The sequence below is a fragment of the Chrysemys picta genome, chromosome 11, assembly GCF_011386835.1.
Source record: "Chrysemys picta bellii isolate R12L10 chromosome 11, ASM1138683v2, whole genome shotgun sequence".
NCBI classification, from domain to species: Eukaryota; Metazoa; Chordata; order Testudines; family Emydidae; genus Chrysemys; species Chrysemys picta.
Window position 1 is genome coordinate 37,517,401 of NC_088801.1, and position 20,523 is coordinate 37,537,923.

Genomic DNA, 20,523 nt, shown 5'->3' on the forward strand with positions numbered 1-20,523 from the left:
CGGTCAAAAAAGCAAACAGGATGTTAGGAATCATTAAAAAGGGGATAGAGAATAAGACTGAGAATATATTATTGCCCTTATATAAATCAATGATACGCCCACCTCTCAAATACTGCGTACAGATGTGGTCTCCTTATCTCAAAAAAGATATACTGGCACTAGAAAAGGTTCAGAAAAGGGCAACTAAAATGATTAGGGGTTTGGAACGGGTCCCATATGAGGAGAGATTAAAGAGGCTAGGACTCTTCAGCTTGGAAAAGAGGAGACTAAGGGGGGATATGATAAAGGTATATAAAATCATGAGTGATGTGGAGAAAGTAGATAAGGAAAAGTTATTTACTTATTCCCATAATACAAGAACTAGAGGTCACCAAATGAAATTAATAGGCAGCAGGTTTAAAACAAATAAAAGAAAGTTCTTCTTCACACAGCGCACAGTCAACTTGTGGAACTCCTTACCTGAGGAGGTTGTGAAGGCTAGGACTATAACAGCGTTTAAAAGAGAACTGGGTAAATTTATGGTGGTTAAGTCCATTAATGGCTATTGGCCAGGATGGGTAAGGAATGGTGTCCCTAGCCTCTGTTTGTCAGAGGATGGAGATGGATGGGAGGAGAGAGATCACTTGATCATTGCCTGTTAGGTCCACTCCCTCTGGGGCACCTGGCATTGGCCACTGTCGATAGACAGGATACTGGGCTAGATGGACCTTTGGTCTGACCCGGTACGGCTGTTCTTATGTTAAGAGGAGTTTGGGTCTGCAGTGAGGGATGGGGATATTATGGGAATGGGTGATGGGAAGGAAAGAGGGGTTGGAGGGCTCAGGTAAGGGGGAGGGGTAGAGATTGGGGGAGTGGGAGGGGAGAAGACAGGAAGGGTTAGATAATGAGGGGTAGCAGAGGACATTGGGAGGTTTAGGGGCTGGGGAAGGCTGTCAGTCCTAAACACTACCTTTCCATGTGTGTCCTGGGATCTGGGGGAGCCCTACCCCTCTGCAGAGGTCTAAACCCCGCTCCTTGCCCACTGTATGTTCTGGGATCTGGGGGCCCTCTGCTCCTTTTGGAGTGTCTGAATTTCTCTCCCTGCTCCTCTATGGGAGCTGGGACCCGGTGGGGAGGAGGGGGGGAAATGAAGGTAACACCAATTTAAACATCTGAAACCCAGAAAATGAATATTTAAGATACACATTCCCCTTGTGTGGAGTGGATGTCCCAGTTTGGAGATGGGGCAGACTCTGAGGGCTTGTCTACACTGGCACTTTACAGCGCTGCAACTTTCTCCATCAGGGGTGTGAAAAAACACTCCCGTGAGCGCTGCAAGTTTCAGCGCTGTGACGTGCCAGTGTAGACAGTGCACCAGCGCTGGAAGCTACGCCGCTCGTGGAGATGGGTTTTTTAGAGCTCTCTCCCAGCGCTGTGCCGCAACTACACAAGCCATGTTAAAGCACTTTAACGTTGCCAGTGAAGACGTGCCCTTAATGGACCTGGCTGGGGAAGTGTGTCTGTAGCAGGGGCAGGAGTCCCCACTGGAGGTGGGTAATAGGAGTGAGGGGCCCAGCTCAGCGTGCAGTTCAGGTGGCATAACTAAGGAGTACATGGTCCTCCAGTAAGCTGGGTATGTAACAGCCGAGGGTAAGAGACAGCAAGGAGCAACTTCTTACATGTTAAAGGATTCTCCATTGCCAACTAATGACTTAATGGGCTGGGGAGGGGTGGGGAGGAGAGCTGAAATGTTGGCAGGGGGATTACATGTTGCTGGGAATGGTGGAGCCTGGCCTGGAGAAGGAGAGACACACACCAGTCTTCTCTCACATGCTTAAACTTACAGTAACAACCATGTAATAAAACTGTCAAGGTTTTGGGACATAGACCATGGATGAGATTTCTCTTGCTGGCCCTGCTAGTAACTACATATTGCAAACGTGACCATTAGCCCATTCCACTAAAACAAAATGTACTGAAGAGGGAGGAACACTTAGGAATCACACAGCAACCGTGTGGCCTAGTAGAAGGACCACTGGACCGGGACTATTCCTATCTTTGCCACTGGCTTGTTGGGTGATCTTGGGCCAGTCGCTTTACCGCTCTGTGCCTCAGTTTCCTATCTGTAAAATGTGGATAATGATGTAAAGTTCTTTGAAATCTACTGATGAAAACCACTATATAAACACTAGAGCTTGGTCTAAAAAGCTAGGCCACTGATACTCAGACTGAGGCTCGAGACACGCAAGTGGCTCTTGAATGTGACCCCCTGCGGCTCTTTGCAGCACATTATATTAAAACACTGTATGATGTAATTATTAACCAATCAGGATGCTTTCACTATGTTATTAACTTACTTATTTGCTGTCAGAATATAAAAAATAAATATTTCCCCATCATACTGTTTAAATATGAATGTATAGCACTGTAGTAAATGAAACAATGAATTGACACTAGTGTGGCTCTTTTGGGTAATGTTGATCGCTAATTTGGCTCCTGAACCCGAGGTCTGAGTATCACCGAGTTAGGCCAACGGAGCTACATTGGTCAGGGGGACGAAAAACCCAGAGCCCTGACTGACATAGCTATGCTGACCTGGCCCCAGGGTAGATGCAGCTGTGCTGACAGAAGAATGCTTCCGTCGATATGGCGTTCTTCATTCAGGGAGGCGGTATTCCTACACTGACGGAAAACTCCTTCACAGAGCTCTGATAGTGATCTGAGGAGATCTGAGTCAAAGTCCCCCCTGTGTGTTATCAAAGGAAAGAAGTGCATATCTACCTTGTGGTTCCAGTCTACATCATTTCAATTCAAAATGGGGTAGGCTGTGTCTGTAGCAGGGCACTGGGGTCTTCTTGCCGTGCCACTAGTGAGGTAGGATGTGAGAGCAGCCTGTGGATTTAATGTTGGGTGGGGGAAAGTACAGGTTTAGGTGGTATCCTGTGTGCAAGTGTGCAGGAGTTGTAAAAGGATATGAAGTGGTTGGTAAATTTTACAAGTGAGGTATTCTGTCAGGGGTGTAGATTCAGTGAGTGAGTGCAGCGTAAGTGCAGGTAGATCCTGTCTGTGACAGCGAAAAAGCAGAATGAGAGTATGCATGCAATGGCTGTTGCAGGGCATCGCTCAAAGCAGAGTGGGCTACAGCATGCAGGCTAGTGCAACTCTGAGGCTACAGAAGTGGTGGATGTGGCTCTGTTCCCATTCTTCAGCCTACCAATTGCTCTCCCACCACCCTCATTCTCCAGTGCAGTTCCTCTGTGCCAAGCCCTGTAGTGGTGTTTGACTAAGGTGACATGATTTTCACATATTACATTGCCAAAAGTGGCTAGTAAGCAAAGACACACAGGGTTCAAATAAGCATTGTGCGGATTTGTCCCCAAGGGAAGTGGTATTTGTTGTTTGCATCACTTTTGAGTGTTTTTCGCAAGGGTTGCTACCTTCTCCAAAATACCAAATATATGAGAGAACATATAGTATGTCTGGTCATAACAGACAATAAAGTGGTGTCAGTTACAACTTCTTAGTCAGTGCAAGAGGATTTATGGAGAGGGCAGGAATTGAAAGCATAATTCATGTGAGATAATATTATAGAAACGTCTCACAAGCTCTGCAGCCATTCTGCTTGGAAATGTTAGTACTGTCGGCACTCTATACCTGACTTCTTTTTTTTTATTGGTGTATTTGGCTGGAGGCCAAGAAGAAATTAATGCAGTTTACCAAGGAACATGAAGCACTCTTCCGTTATGTAGAAAACACCAAGCAATTTGCTACAGGGAAGAAGAAGCAGAAGGTAACTCCTCCGTAGAGTCAACTGTGTACATGAATCTGTGCAATGGATGTACTTAGACCATCCATGGCTACATTAGAAAAGAAAATCAGACACTACTTTTGCTTCAGATGTACCTATCAAAGAGAGTTCAATGTGCAATCTATTTGTTTCATAAAGTACACATTTTTAAAGCATTACTCTAAGCTATGCCACTCAAAATAAATAATTAAATAAATAAAAATACGCTTCACAAAAGACGCAGGTCCATACCCTCAACTGGGATGAGGATAATTTGGTGGCAAAACTTCTTTAAAACAGGCCCAGTGGCCAGTGTTGACAAACTGTCAGACTATTAGAAATTCCTGTGGGAACAGGTTTCTGGAACCCAGAGGTTATAGCTTTGTGTTGATGCATGGCAGCCACAAACTGTAACTGGCCAGAAACAAACGTTAAACTGACTGGCCTGTTTCTGCTGTCCAAAGAGAGACAATGTGGTCTAGTGGACAGGAACTGGACTTCTGGGTTCTGTTCTCGGCTCTGATGCTGATTTGATGTTTGGTCTTGGTCACGTCACTTTACCTCTCAAGGTCTGTGTTTCCCCACCAACCTTTATCTATTTTTTAAAAAACAAATCCCAAACCCCTTTCCCAACTAGAGTTTTGACCCTGAAATGGAAGACATGCCAGAGACTCTACCAAGAACACTAGGGCTTTCACTATCACTATTGACTTGAAGTGGATGGCTCTCAGATACCACTGCGATGGGCGAGAGTATAAAACCCTTAGACAGATGTTTGTGAAGTGCCTAGAACAATGGGGCCTCAGTCTTTGTTGGTCCCTGTAAGTTCTTCTAGACCACAGAGAATAATAAGATGAGACAATGATCACTGCCCCAAATTAACCAAGAGTAAAGAATAACAAAGGTGAAAAGTGAGCTAGGTTTTAAAATTCTCTCCATTGTAGGAATTAAAGGTATTATTTGTGACACAGGTATTCTTCTTTAATAATGTGAATTTTAACTAGACCCAATTTTTACATAGTCCTAGACCTCAATGAGAACAGGTGCCTAGTGCAAAACCTGTACCAAGAAATGAACAAAAGAAGGGGAAAGCCAATTAAAAGTAATCAGAACAGCTGCAGCTGAGAGTCTCCCAGGCTAATAATGGACTCCTCTTCTAAGGCTAGGTCTACACTACCCGCCTGAATCGGCGGGTAGAAATCGACCTCTCGGGGATCGATTTATCGCGTCCTGTCGGGATGTGACAATCAATCCCCGAATTGACGCTCTTACTCCACCAGCAGAGGTGGGAGTAAGCGCCGTTGACGGGAAGCCACAGAGGTCGATTTTGCCGCCGTCCCTACAGCGGGGTAAGTCGGCTGCGATACGTCGAATTCAGCTACTCTATTCGCGTAGCTGAATTTGCGTATCTTAAATCGACCCCTCCCCCCCCCCCCCGTAGTGTAGATGTAGCCAAAGTCTTTCACAAAAGACCCCTTTCTAGTAAACCATAACCTGGACTATTCAAGGCCCCCTCAATGTAACATCCCGTTGGATTCTTTTCTTTAGCCACAGAAATGGGCACATGAAAAGGAGAAGAGATTCATTTAGGGATGATATCAAAAGAATAAGTTCAACCACGTAACCAAAGTTTTCCCTATAATTTACATTTGCAATTAGAGGTAAAACTGCATTTCAGGTCCAGGTAAAACTAAAATGTGCCTTCCACTGGCCTGTCAGACTCTCAACTGCCAACATGTGAATTGTTAACAAACTGATCAGAGCAATAAAATTATTAAGGATACAAATAATTTGTTCAAGCACCATTAGGAAATGTTTCTTTCAAGGTTAAGTTCCCTGTGTTAGAAAAGAGTGAAAAGCAGACAGAATATAGACACAAATGCTTTAAGTAATAGGCGATTTATATCTTCAAACTGCTGTCCATACATTAATTAGTCTCCACATGAGGTAGGTAGGAAGGTAGGTAAATGTTATTGTCATCATTTCTACAGGTGGATAAAATGTGACACAGAAAGGCTGAGTTGACCAAGGCCACACTAAGAGCAGCAGCTATGCCAAGATAAGAATTTAGATGTTTCTGCCTCCCACACTTGTTTTCGGTTCACTAAACTTCCACTGTTGTCCTGTATTTGGTGATCACTTGTGTCCAAGGCCTGGGTATCTTTTAGCTAGATATGACTCTGATATTTTGTAGTCTAGGTAGCACTAGTCCTGCTTTAGATCTCAGATGCATACATATCCTGTGCAATCGCTGAAGCTGGCAAAATTAGACCTGTCAAAAGATCAGAATCAGGCTCACAAATTGTGTCTTAAGTGAATGAAGGAAATAGAATATTCATTTGCAAAATCTCTTTTGTGTTTGCCTTAATATTTATGATTATAAATATACATTTATATTTTTACCTTAGTTGCTCAGAAGGCTAGAAAAATCAGCGACAAAAATAACAAAGGAAGATGAAGATTATTATAAAAAAAATATAACTGGCTACAAAACTAGACCGAGCTGAAAGACAGCTTTAGAAAATAGCTACCAGGCAAGCATTTGGTTTCTTTTCTGTTGCGGTTCTGTCTCTAACTTTGATATTTTCCAAGGACTCTGAGTCTGATTCTGATCTCATGCCAGTTTCACACCAATGTAAATCCATTTACTTCAATACAGATACTCTTGATTTACACTAATATAAATAAGATAATTAGTGTATGAATATTCACTGTGAAAACTAGTATTTGGTATTTGTGAAGGAATAAGACAACCCTGGTTTTGCTCCTTTCTCTGAAGTATCATTGTTTCATATTGCCTCAGAAACAGCCCCAAATACTGCAGTAAGGGAATGTTGCAGGGCAGTTTTAGGAAATTCAGAGAGAAAGATGCTTCATTCTTTTGCCTTCTCCTTATCTTTCCCCTTTCTCTGTCTCCCTTCACATACCTCTCTTATCTGCCTCATTGGCATAATGACACGGTCTTTAATATCATACACTCTCATAATTCTAGTCAAGGGGAAATAGTAGGGGACATCTTTAGCTCACAATTATGGGTTAATTATGTGGAAATAATCTTGTGGCCTTTAGTCAGTTATCCTGTTGTACATGTGAATCGACATATGCACTTGGTTCCCCATCAGAAACTCAAGGGGACAGATATAAAAGTTGGCATGGAAAAGGAGGCAGCCCATTGAATTCACTGTGCTGTAGCCCGTCTAGTGTAGTTATTCTTGTCTTAACATTAATCACATCACAGATTGACCTCTGGGGGAACAGTTCAGGCTGTGCGCTAGACTATAAAATATTCGGTGAACTGAGCTATAGCAGTGTTCAAGGGCCCTTTCTCTACCTATGCAGAACCTGAACCTGTGCACTATTACCAGTGGAAGAAATTGCTCCATTGATGCTCCATATGAAGCTGGCAGTGGTAGCAGGAAGGGAGAGGTGCACACTAGTAATGATGCAGCTTATTGTGGAAGATTGTAAAGCAGCCAGAACTAACACTGAGTATGGGAGGCAGGACTTTGTCAGTGCAAGCCCAAATATCTCCCGTGAGCTACCTGGCCTATTGATTGACACTACCTTTACACTTTATACTTTTATCTTTAAAAGCCTTTTCCATGACAAATGGGCTAAACTGCTGTCTGCCCTCTGCTGTTCTAGAGTGACTGTCCTGTATTGTATTGTTTGTGTGAAGCTGAGTGCATTGCAGTAGCACAAATATAGCACTTTTCATTTTTGGAATGCTTTAGACACATTGAGCCAACTTCATCCCTGGTGTATCCCCAATGTAGACACTATGCTGAGTTACACTCCAGATACTATAAGTACATATCATGATAGAACCCCTACAAGTAATTATCATTATTCCTATTTTACAAATGGGGAAACCGAGGCAGGGAGGTTAAGTGACTTGCTTCCAGTCACAAAGCAGTGGGTGCCAGAGACACTGCTTGAGAGCTCATAGCTCCTAGACCTGTGCTCAGGCCACTGGACTATAGCGCTCTGCACTACTGGCTGTCTACTAAAATGACTTTTTCTTGTAGCTTAGTTTACAGCTTGACCAAAAAGGTAATCAGAAGTAAGTGTTCATTAAATGTGCTATGGATTTCACTTCTGCACAACTGAATTAGCCATAAACTTATGCCAATCTCTTTTCACAAGTAGACATAGATCATTTTAATGATTACTCTCAAATGTAATTAAAGCCTGTTAAACATTACCCTCTCCACTGATACAGTATTTATTACATACTCAGAATTGTTCCAAACCATTCAGTGTTTTTCATAAGAACATAAAAATGACCATACTGGGTCAGCCCAATGGTCCATCTAGCCCAGTATCCTGTTTTCTGACAGTGGCCAGATGCTTCAGAGGGAATGAACAGAACGGAACAATTATCAAGTGACCCATCCCCTGTGGTCCAGTCCCAGCATCTGGCCATCAGAGGTTTAGGGACCCCAGAGCATGGGACTGCATCCCTGACCATCTTGGCAAATAGCCATTGATGGACCTATCCTCCATGAACTTATCTAATTCTTTTTTGAACCCAGTTATACTTTTGTCCTTCACAATGTCCCCTGGTAACAAGTTCCCCTGGTTGACTGAGTGTTATCTGAAGAAGTACTTCCTTTAGTTTGAGCTGTGCGACACTCCCAGTTCTCAGGGTCCTAGAGTCCAGGCTCCAGCCCGAGCCCAAATGTCTACACCGCAATTAAACAGCCCCCTAGCACAAGCCCCACAAACCCTAGTCACAGGCCAGCCACGGGTTTTTAAGTGCAGTGTAGACATACCCTTATAGGCAGCTCTTAGAATGTCCCTGCATCAGAGAGAATGGCATTTGAGACACCGGGCCATCCGTTAACCAGAGTATTGCAGCTAGGATGCTGGGAGCTGAGCGTCATAGACTGATGTTCAGTGTTAACTGAGGGGCAGGCATAAGATTGCAAAGGAATTTGGATCATGCAGTCTCATAATGAGCAAGCAGCTTCTGACTTATTGGCTTTGACACAGCTATGCTGACAGTAGTACCAAACATGGTGACATTAGTATATTGAAATGCTGGTGAACTTTAATGGGAGTTGGATGTGTGCAGGAAGGAGATGGTCCTTGGTGGCTCAAAATAAAAGCTTACAAAATACTGTTCTCTTAGGTGGAGGGATGACTTGGTGGTCTAAGATTTGGAGTTCAAACTGCTAGGGTCAAATTAGACCTGGCTGTAAGGAGGCACAAATCCAAGTCAATGGCATTGTGTCCACTTACATCATAGGTTATAGGCTCCCTGGACTTAGAGGTTTAAATTCCAATACAGTCTATTCATCCCTTCACCTTTCTGAGGAAGATAAATCAGAGCTGGGTGTATGTGCGTATGTGCGCCTGGTGAAATGAGCATATCAAATCTGAGGTGCTGCTGTATGGACATTAAATACCCCATGGCATTTTTAATAGGAGTTAAGGGTTTGCCCTAAGGCCACAACTTCCCCCATTGCTGCTGTTGCACAATGCTGCAGGTGTTTTTTGTCCTCCAGCCTGGAAATGAGTGCATTATCACTGGGGCTCTGTGTAAAGGTGGAAGGCACTTTGGAACAAAAGGAGCTATATAAATTTAAGATGCAGGGGAAGAATGACTCCTGATGCCCTGAAGCAGCTGTACAAAAGATCTGATCTGTTCTATCAACAGAACATTTAATCTTTGGTTGGTTGTCCCTAAGATGTGGTCACGGATTTGTTTGCTGCCACTGACTGCTGGCATCCGTTTTCAGAGTATTCTAGACCTGGAGAAAGAAAGATTGCAGCTTCTGTGCAATATCCTAAATACTTATAACCAGCACCTTTCCAGTTTTGGACAAAACTTGGTCGCAGTATGGAGTTCCTAAGATTTTTAGTTTCCTATTTAAATTCCCTGACACTGTTGCAATTCCTGATTCTGAATTGGTGTCCGACCTCTGCCATTATTTTAGGGTCACACACAGATTCACAGTGCCATCAGCCAGGTGGATGCTGAAAAGGACATTCAGACTTTACTGGAAGAAATGTCAGTGTCCTCTCCTGAAACCTAATCTATGTTCTTATTAACGGATTATTATGTAAGTACAGCACAAGGAAGGCAGCTTTGCTTATGATCTATTATTCTGTTATTGCCATCTGTTCTTTCTTTCATTCCAAGACCCTGAATGTTAGCATAAAGAAAACTAGATTGAAAATGAGAAGTAAATGTGAAGTGTAAACCCCAAAAGCTGAGCACTTTATTAACGATTCCATTCATAAGCTGGACCCTTTAATGCCCGATAAAACGTAGCAAGTGATTTTTCAAAATTGTTTCATAAAGGGTTAATCTAATTAACGTAGCTGCAGTTACTTGCAGGAATGAATTAGGAGAACGAAGGTCCCTGGGGACATATATTTAGGGGCCACAAATAAGGATGAGGAATGACATTTTCACAAGCTAATATATTATGCTCCTGTGCCTGTGTAGCACAATGCGATATCGCAGCACAATGGCAACACCCACCGATGCTGCCATATTATCATTCTCAGTTCAGTTCAGTAGGATTTAATTGGCATGACAAGCTATGCAAGTTCTGCCAAAGTTTGAAAAAGAGACAACCCCGTAGGTATCTGTCAGAGGTGATACAGTCCACCCTGGGCATGGCTTCACACTCTGGGGTCTTACTCTATGTCCCTTTGTCACTAGGGCCCATTTCTGATCTGTGATGCTGTCTCTGCCATCTCCTTTCTCCCAGGGTCAGGCAGTTTCCCCTAATTTCTTTTTGATGAGAAGTCATTTATGATTGCTGATCCTCCGTAATGCTGCTGCGTTGGCACAGTGACACCTAGGCATCATCATGAAGCGATGCTGCAGTTCAACAGCATGACACAATGAAACGTCTGCTGCTGCTGTTTTTTACTGGTATTACGGCAGTGCCAAGCCAAGTGGGGCTCCATTGTGCCATGCTCTGCACAGACATACACCAGGGCTGCCTCTGCCCCCAAGGGGAGGCTTGACAAAGCGTTTAATACTATATGAATTTAATATAATGGCAGGCCAACCCCCCTGGTTAACTTATCCCTGGCTATATGTCTGCATCTCCATGCATAATGAGGAGAATTATTCATACATCATAATGACACTGTTACTGTCATGTATCACATACTTCCCTTGAACTTCATATAGGTGAATTCTGGCAATGCAAGCAACGCGGTTTGCTCTAGCACTTTGCCAGGTAAAGAGTTTGCTACATACGCTGGAAAGCTTAGTCTGTCATGAGAACATTCATTTATTCTGGGGTTGCTATTATGCATATGCAATCTAAACAGAGGGGGAGCAGATCTCAAAATAATAGCCTGCATAATGGCATGGTGAAATACTTGTTTACATATTAAATCCCTGAGCTTCTTCTGGAAAACGTTTGCCAATAAATCCCCAAGGAATTTTGGACATTCCATACTAGTGGGTAGAACAAGAGGAGTCCTCCAGTACTGAGGATCCTGGCCCATGTTAAGGCTAAGAAGATGCCTAAGTCGGCAGCTGAAAACTGCTGCCTATTGTGCCCTACCCATTGCCTCCTGAGGATATTTTGCAACACTTGCTCTAATAATTATCTATGCTATAGGTGAGGCAATGGGATTACCCAAGGAAGGATCATAGATCCCAGAGGCAGAGATCCTCTGCTTCTGGGCTCAGCCAGCCAGCCGGCCCGTCCTCCCCCAGCATCCAGCAAGATGGCCATTTTAACTTCTGTGTCCAGAGCAGAGATCCAGTTGTGACCTCTCCAGTTCTGTCCCTCCTATTCAGGGACAGGCTAGCTCATTTGTAGTGGTTGGGATTTGATTACCATGGACAATAGGATCCTAAGCACCATTATATCAGGTTATGGTATCCAGCTTCTCTCCATCTTTTCTCCCCACTCTCCTACCCCATCCCTCTTCAGGGACCCCTTTCACGAGACATCGCTCCTCAAGCAGGTTCAGTCCCTACTAGCTCTGGGAGCTGTAGAGGAAGTTCTCCTGCTGCATCAGAGTGCTCCTGGTATTTTCTGGTTCCCAATCCCAAGGGGGGCGGGGGGCGTGAAACCTATTCTCAACCTTTGCAACCTCAACAAATACATCAGATACACAAGATTCCGGATGGTCGCTCTAGCAACTATCCTCCCTGCGTTAAATCCCAATGGCTGGTTTGCTGCCCTGGAGCTTCAGGACACTCATTTTCATGTAGCAATTCTCCCGAGCCACAGGAGGTGTTTTCAGTTTGTTGTGGCGGACCAGCACTATCAGTACACCAGGCTCCCCTTCGGCCTGTCTTCGGCTCCTCGGGTTTTTTACCAAATGCATGACTGTGGTAGCAGTGTACCTCAGAAAGAAGGGACTTCATATCTTCTCATATCTGGATGATGTGTAGCTGAGAGGCAAGTCCAGAGAAGTCCTCTCTCATGTTCATGCTCATGTCGTCTCTCGTGCTACGCTTACTCAATCATCTGGGCCTCATCCTGAACAGCAGGAAGTCGACATTTGTCCCAACTCAGAGTCGAGTGCATTGAGGCCCTGATAGACTCTGTGATTTTGACGGCATTTCTGCCGACTGACTGATTCACCACCTTTGTCTGGAGCTGCAGTCTCAGCCCTCGACCACATCCCGAGTATGCTTGAAGTTGTTAGTTCATAAATCTGCCTGCACACAAGTAGTCCAATTTGCCAAGCTGTGCCTACATTCTCTTCAGATGTGGATGAACTCAGTCTATTGTCTGAATTGCCATCCTTTGGAAAGTCTGGTCCGACTTCCCCTGCTGATCTTGGATTCCTTATGACAGTGGACAGTGCAGGTCTGACGCCAAGCATCGTACAGTCCATTTTTTAACGATGAGGCATCCCAATGATTGACCTATTTGCCACCAGAGACCACAAGAAATGCTGGATGTTTTGCTCCCCTGGGGAGCCTCAATCCAGGGCTCCCTGACTGAAGCTTTTCACTTAAGTTGGGAATTGGCACTTCTGTATGGGTTTCTTCCTTTTCCAATCATCCCGCAGGCCATTCTCAAGCTGAAATTGGACCAGGCCAAACTCATTCTCATTACCCCAGGCTGGCTGAGGCAATGCTGGTTCTCTGACCTCCTTGTGTTATCAATCTGACCTCCCTCATATCTTCCTCTTCATCCTGACCTCCTGACTCAGCATGATGGTCAAGTTTTGCATCCAACACTCAGCTCCCTGCATCTCAGTGTGGATGCTGCATGATTAAATGAAGAGGAGGAACAATGTTTGGAGGTAGTATGACAAGTCCTGCTCAGTAGCAGGAAACCCTCCACTAGCGTGACCTATTTGGCCAAGTGGAAGTGGTTCTCGGTATGGTCATTGTCCCAGGGAGTTCAGCCTAGGCCTGCTTGTATCCAGGCCATCTTGGAGAATCTGTTACACCTTCAGTCTTCTGGTTTCACACTAAGTTCATTGAGAGTGCAATTTTGGCATTTTATCCACTCAACCAAGGGAAGCTGGTGTTCTTGAATGCCATGGTAGCAACATTCTTTTCTCTACCCACCAGTGAAAGAACTGGTTCCTTTGTGGGACCTTGTCCTAGTGGTAACTTCCTCTCTCCCTTCTGTGTCAGAAAACTGCCTTCCTCGTGGCAATAACATCTGCAAGGAGAGCATGTGAATTGCAGCCCATGATGCCAAAGCCTCCTGACACACAGCTTTGCAAAGACAAAGTGTCCTTGCAGCCATGCCATAAGTTTTTGCCTAAAGTGGTATCTCAATTTCACTTGAACTAAGTCTTATTTCTCCTGGTGTGGTTTTTTTTCTAAGCCACATTCAGTCCTGGAGGAGCAGCCTCTTCACACGTTAGATGGTCAGGCAGTGTCTAGCTTTCTACCTGGATAGGACTAAACCCTTTCATCTCTGTTTGTGTCATATGCAGACTGAATGAAGGGTCAAGCAGTCTCTTACCATATGATCTCCAGTTGGATAACTTTACTACATCATGACAGCATATGAAGTAGCTCAATCTACCAGTGTCCAGGAGACATCAATTGCATTTCTAAGTGACATTTCCACTTGCACCTCTGTACAGATGTTTACAAACAACTATGCCATTCCTACTGCATCCCGCTCAGGTGCACACTTTGGAGCAGCCCTGCAGTCCTTGTTTAAACAGACTTCTCCTGCGGGTACCGCTTGTGAGTCACCTTCATGAATACATGGCTGCATCTACTCAAAGAAGAAAATGCAGTTCTGTACTGTAACTGTTGTTCTTCAAGATGTGATGCAGATGTATATTCCACAACACATGCTCTGCCCCCTCTGCATCGGAGTCTCTACTTCTGACATTTGGTGTGAAGGAATTGATCGGGGTCGGGGAAGTGCCACCCTGATATGGCTAGGGGAGGAGCTAAGGCCATGAGATGAGGACACCACTCCTCCGGGTACTGCTAGGCAAAGTTCTCCAGCTGCAGTGAATTGGGCGTGTGCACTCCTACATGGAATACATGTCTGGATCACATCTCAAAGAACAACTGTTACAGTAAGTAACCATGTTTTAGTCCTCCCAGATGGACTTCTGAATCTATGCTGACCCCACCAACTTGAAGGATTGAGGCCTTAGTTAGCCCTCTTTGGATATTCTTGAAAATGTTCTGCTGTGCTTCCTTGCTATAAAACTTGGTTTTCACACATAAGATATTTCAGGGGAAATTCTGGTAAGTGATTGTCAGGAAATAAAATCAAGCACCAGAACTGATTGATCACTATAGAGACTCTCACAGACACAGTACCAAGGCAAACTCATTGCCCTCAACATTGGCTAGTTCAGAATAGTTATCTTTTTATATCATAAACCTGCAAGTTTGTAAACAAAGCATTTCAGTTAACCCTGCATCTTTCTTGTACCTAATCTACTGGGCCAACCCCCTCAGCAAACTAAAGCTTCTGTGGATGGCAATCTCCTAACATCAAGTATTACTGAGACCTCTTTCTTTGTTCTGAACTTGCGCTTGTTTCTCTTCATAAAATTCAATCCCAGCATCTCCAGTGAAGGTTTTAATAGGGGTCTTATTTCTACAGTGTGATGTTTCCTGTGTCATCTGCACATCTAAATGTTTTCTCATAGACTCATAGACTTTAAGGTCAGAAGGGACCATTATGATCATCTAGTCTGACCCCCTGCACAACGCAGGCTACAGAATCTCACCCACCCAAATCCCTAACCTATGCCTGAGTTATTGAAGTCCTCAATAACTCAGGTTTAAAGTGGTTTAAAGACCTCAAGGAGGAAGATTTTACAAATGGAATGGATGAAAAGCTTCAATCAAAGCAAAAGTGCTGTGACTGCAGAAGGATCTAAACAAGGCAGCACAGGAAAAAGAAGGTTCTTGTCTGTTGCTATTGCACTGAATGTCTTAATGGATTGTATTAGATTATGGGCCCTGTCACAGTGCCTCATGTGGGGGAATTGCAGGTGGTAAATGAGAATCCTCTAGGCACACTTTGGGTGTAACACAGAGAGATTGTCATTTTTTATTCCAAAACATAAATAGTATGCAAGTGAAAGTGAACAAAAACACAGGACAAGAAGAGACTATGTCACTGCAATCTTAACTTTGGAGCCACTAGTTCATCTTTATATTAGGTACAAAAAAAAAGCCCTTTAAAAGTTTCATGCCACTATTGCACCCCCTGATCTTTGGGCTGTCTGGGGGTTGAATTGGTTCCCCACAAATTAAAGTAACCAAAGGTCTGCTCTAAAGTTGCAGCCAGCTGCCATGGCCCCAAATGCCCTTTTGGGCAGTCAGGGATCACTGGAGCACACCAGTATTCCAGCCATCTCCCCTTTCCATTGGGAACATTCTACACACTGAATGCTGCCTGGACTCCCTGACCAAACTTACCAAGCTGAGCCCAGGCTGGTCCTACCAACAGCCCCAGTTCTGGGAACAATAGCACGTAGCTACATCTGAGACCATTTAGAAAAGGACAACAAAAATAGCAAATGGCTAGACTGACTGACTTGAAAGAAAAGATCACAAGTTAGAGTATACAGTGTGGCTACAGGATTATTGGGGTTGGTAGAGAATAAGTCTTCGAGTAACAGAAAAGTTTACATGTGAAGGAGGGAGAAAATATTGAGAGTGGAACACAATGGTGTATAAATGGGAGTAATAGGATGAGATTAAGGAATGAGAAATTTTAGGGTGAATATGACAGTAACAGGGTAAAGTATTCGCCAGTGTGGACTAGATGACCCAAGAAGTCCTTCACACACCTGTCAGTATCTTTGATACTTTTCAGGTCTGGAGCGGATGCTTAAAACAGACACAGAGACACCCCCCCCCCCCCCCCCGATTTTCAGATGTAAAGAACCAGAAAGACACTGCTGTGCTCCTGGAGCAGGTACATTCTTATTTTAAACGTAGCATTTTTAATGACTGCAGCATTTCATTTCAAGAACCTGGCTTTGTCTAGGTTTGACTCAATGCTAATTTAGGCTCCAGTTTTAGTAATAAATTCTTGACAGAACCAACTGGTGGTCATTTAGTGTAAGAGTACCAGAGTCCAAGAATTAGAGATCTGAATAATGAGTATCCGGAATTAAAGCCAATGTTTCACAGATGAATGAAATAGGAGAGAAAGGAAGAGGAAAGACACTTTTTTAATGTCTCAGAGTAAGACTAAAAATGTAAAACCAATTGAGAGGGTGATTTCTTTCTTAGAAAAAAACTGCCTTTGATATTTTCATCAAGATACCTTGTAATATTAGGTCTCTTTGTTAATATTTACTGTAATCACTTGCCTGCAGACAAACCCAAAAACAAGCCTTTTGTGAGCAAACATCTGCAAACTATCCACAGTACTAGCAGAACTAGAGCAGAAGCCTAAGCCCAGACATCCCTGGAGCGACTGTATCTCCAACTGGAAAGAGAAGGTAAAGCAGTTAATGTAATCAGTGTCATGACCACTTTTCTACTACTTTGCCTAGGATGTACTTTAACCCTTCTATAGGCAATTACTTGTTCTATGCTTGGTACAGCAGAAGTTGAGATGTACTATCTGTTATCATTCTCAATAAAAGACTATTCCATTTTCCTTTCGATATCACTGACTTGATGTAGCGCAGATTATTAACAACAATGCTCTGGGCTTGCCCTTGCCAGTAGAGCTAGCCAAAGTGTTTCTGATTTTATCTGAGCCAGCTAAAATATGTATTAGTAATACTGAAGCACCAAGGCTTCAATCCCTCAGTCTGACCCAGGCATTGCAGACAGACAATACATCTGGGGTGAAAGGGGCTCTGTACAGGCATAGAAGTCCACCACCACAGATCAAATGCCAGGGGCAGGCCTAATGGGGGTCTTCCTGTGGGCTTCTGTGTTAGAAACATTAGAAGCTTTTAGCTAAATGTTAGAACTCAGACTGTAGTACAGTGGCAGAAACCACAGAACGCTATAGGGTTACAAATAACTCAATCTATTCCTAAAATGTTTCCTGTGTTTATGAAAATCTCTAAAGAAACTAAAAAAACCTCTCAAGATTGGGCACAAAAGGCTATAAGAACATAAGAACGGCCATACCAGGTCACACCAAAGGTCCATCTAGCCCGGTATCCTGTCTACCGACAGTGGCCAATGCCAGGTGCCCCAGAGGGAGTGAACCTAACAGGCAATGATCAAGTGATCTCTCTCCTCCCATTCATCTCCATCCTCTGACAAACAGAGGCTAGGGACACCATTCCTTACCCATCCTGGCTAATAGCCATTAATGGACTTAACCACCGTGAATTTATCCAGTTCTCTTTTAAACGCTGTTATAGTCCTAGCCTTCACAACCTCCTCAGGTAAGGAGTTCCGCAAGTTGACTGTGCACTGCGTGAAGAACTTCCTTGTATTTGTTTTAAAGGTGATAAATAATAAGAAAGTGCTCTCATTATTTCCTTAATATTTATTTTTAAATATCACCAACAGGACTGTGCACATAGTTCTGTCCTCATCTCTCGCCGTATTAAAATGAAATGATTTGAGCGCACCTAGAGCAGAGGAGCTGCCAGTTGGCCAGTGAATAACTCAAGCTTTCTGCCAGGTAACTCCACACTTGATTCTTGGGTCAGCACATAGGATCCTAGTACTCCACTGCCAAATGGGATTAAATCATCACCATTCTGATTTGATAGCACTTTACATTCACTTTGCACAGGTGTAAGTGACTAGAAAAGTGTAAGCAGTAAAAGGCCTTATACTCTTGGATGCAAATGAAGCACAGGATATGCATTCAGAACTGGTACTTTCAGCTGAAGCACTGTGGTGAATGGCATATCACAAATGACAGTGTCCATATCACCGAACTCCTCCAATACTCCATTTTTGTGTACTCAAGTGACATCGGTAGCTAAGTTAACATGCATTTTAAATGGCCAAAGTGGCTTAAATTTTTTAAAAACCATTACATTTTCTTATGCATATTACTGATAACAGTTTAGGACCTGATGCTACCAACACTTACCACTGTGCATAATAACACTTACTAAAAGAATGGATCATCCCTCCCACAGCAAAACATAGAGGAAAACACTGCAGGGAATCCTCGCAGAATTCCTACCCACGTCATTCTATTGGCATTGGATGGGATGTGTCCCCTATGGAGTAGTCAGTAGGTCCAGTCCAGAAACCTCACAATCCCAGGAGTTCCTTGCAGAGGCCATATGTTTCCATTGCAGTCGTGCCCTTTGCAGGAGTTTGGGTGGGTGGAAGCGGGGGGCAAGTATAATGCTGTGGAAGACATTGAGTTCCCCTTCTGTAGGAGAGACAGATGTGAATGTCAGGACATGATCCCTTTTCCCCATGTGCTAAGAACGGCACTGTTTGCAGGATGAGGCCCTTAGCTTTTAAAAACAAAGATTTTGCAAATTTAATTTAACTTTTCAGCATTTATGCTGTTAGCTTAAATTACACAGGTTGCTCAACATGGACAGTGAAAATACAGCTTCGCTGTCTGCTTCTCATACACTGTCATAATGCTGCAATAGTTAATTTAAAAAATTACCAGTGTGTATGTGTAAATTGACATAAAAAGTCAATTCACCTTATTTAAGTCAGTAAACATTTCCACTGATTTAGTTTTGTAAAACACTTTTTAAAGAGACCTGAATTCAGGACCTAAACCAACCAACACAATGTCTCTTTTAATGATCTGTGTTAAAACAATTGGTATGTGCCAAATGGAATCACTGCCCAATTAAGTTTTCTGGAAACTGTATTACTGATAAATTATGCTAAAGATACTATATGTGTGTGGCTCTAACCATAGGCAACTAGTCCTTTATTATAGTAATGCCAAATTCTTAGCCACAGACATATCAGTATAGGGCTAGCCTTTGGTCATGCTAGTGTCCTACAATAATCCAAAAAAGTTTGCCATGGTGGTTAACGGATCAGAAATTCCAGTCTTCCGCCCGAAGAGTCTTCTAGAAGTCAGAGGGCAGTATGGGAAAAGGAGAGGGATGGAGGAACCTCCTCTCTAGGCCCAATGCATTCTGTTCACCTTGTTAGAGGGTTCACAGTTCTGTGGGGTCCCATGATAGTTTGAACCTAATCCAACTTCCATCAAGATTGATTAGGAGTCTGATCAGAGCCTCATTTGGGTTTCACTTACCTGGACACCAGACACTCCACAACCTAATCTCGCTTTACCTGAGATAACTGAAATAGTTCTTAGAGTTTTCTCTCAGCTGTAACCATGTTCCAAAAATTAGGTTTGTGCCTTTCCACTATCAAAACACATATATAGTTGCCACATGCATAAATGTAATGACATGCTGGTTATTAAGGGCCAGATTTTTAAGAGGTATGGAGGTACCTAATAATGCAGACAGGCCCCCAGTTGAATATTCAGAAGTGCCTAGACACCTATAACAAATTGAAATCAATAGGAAAATCCCACTCGGTGCCTGCATGTGTAAGCACCTAAATCCCTTTAGCCATAAGGCTATAAAAATGAACTTTAAGAAACACTATTTATTATTACACAAGACATGTTTATTTCATCCTGCTTTACTTGTGCTGTTATTGATTGTATTCGAATGACTTTTACACAACCAGGGGACAACAATCCTGCAAATGGTACCTGCAAGGCTTTGTATGACTACCAAGCTAAAAGGGATGATGAGCTAAGTTTGCAAAAAGATAATTAACATCTTCCTGTTTTTTCAAAATCCTATTTCAGCTGAAATGCTAGCTTGAGGAATGAGACTGAGTGCAGTGGAGAATAGGGCCCTGTGATATAATACTGTAGTAAGTGTGGTTTGTCATCCAATTTTAATTCCATCTTAACCTAGCCAACAGAGACATTTAAACTTAATTAGACTATGCTACAAAGGAGGCAGGGGAAAAGAGAAGTTTTAAACAAGAGTCCATGCAGAAATGGCACAATACACATGTATAAATCCAGTTGAATTAATACAAATACATTCTGTCAACAGGTGACTTTATTATCATTCACCAGAAGGATGATAATGGATGGTGGTATAGGACCCTAAAGGAGAGAAAATCCTTTATCCTATATCCACTACGTATGTAGAAGATAAGTTCCCTGCTTCCATAGATGAAACATCCTCAGAAGCATAAGAAAATAATGAAGATCACTGAGGTGCCTAAAGATCATATTTCTTTAAATTGTTCAGTTTGTTAAATAATCAAGGTCTTTTCCTTGCCAAAGTGATACAGATCAGAAGTGAAATCTACCCAGTGTTGCTTGAGGTTGCCTTGACTCTTTTGTTGAACCAAGTGTACTGACGCCTTT

General features: G+C 43.1%; 1 protein-coding gene across 1 annotated transcript in view; it reads left to right on the forward strand.

Annotated features, from left to right (window-relative positions):
- NOSTRIN (nitric oxide synthase trafficking) overlaps positions 1–20,411 on the forward strand; it is a 29,478-nt gene extending 9,067 nt beyond the window's left edge. The window contains 12 exon segments of the mRNA XM_065560406.1: positions 3,655–3,769; positions 6,175–6,300; positions 9,511–9,609; positions 9,709–9,834; positions 15,005–15,029; positions 15,032–15,103; positions 16,024–16,058; positions 16,060–16,125; positions 16,532–16,657; positions 17,984–18,110; positions 19,731–19,905; positions 20,202–20,411. Of these exon segments, the coding sequence (XP_065416478.1) occupies positions 3,655–3,769; positions 6,175–6,300; positions 9,511–9,609; positions 9,709–9,834; positions 15,005–15,029; positions 15,032–15,103; positions 16,024–16,058; positions 16,060–16,125; positions 16,532–16,657; positions 17,984–18,110; positions 19,731–19,905; positions 20,202–20,301 (1,192 nt within the window). The 3' untranslated portion in view covers positions 20,302–20,411.
- The last annotated feature ends 112 nt before the right edge of the window (positions 20,412–20,523 follow it).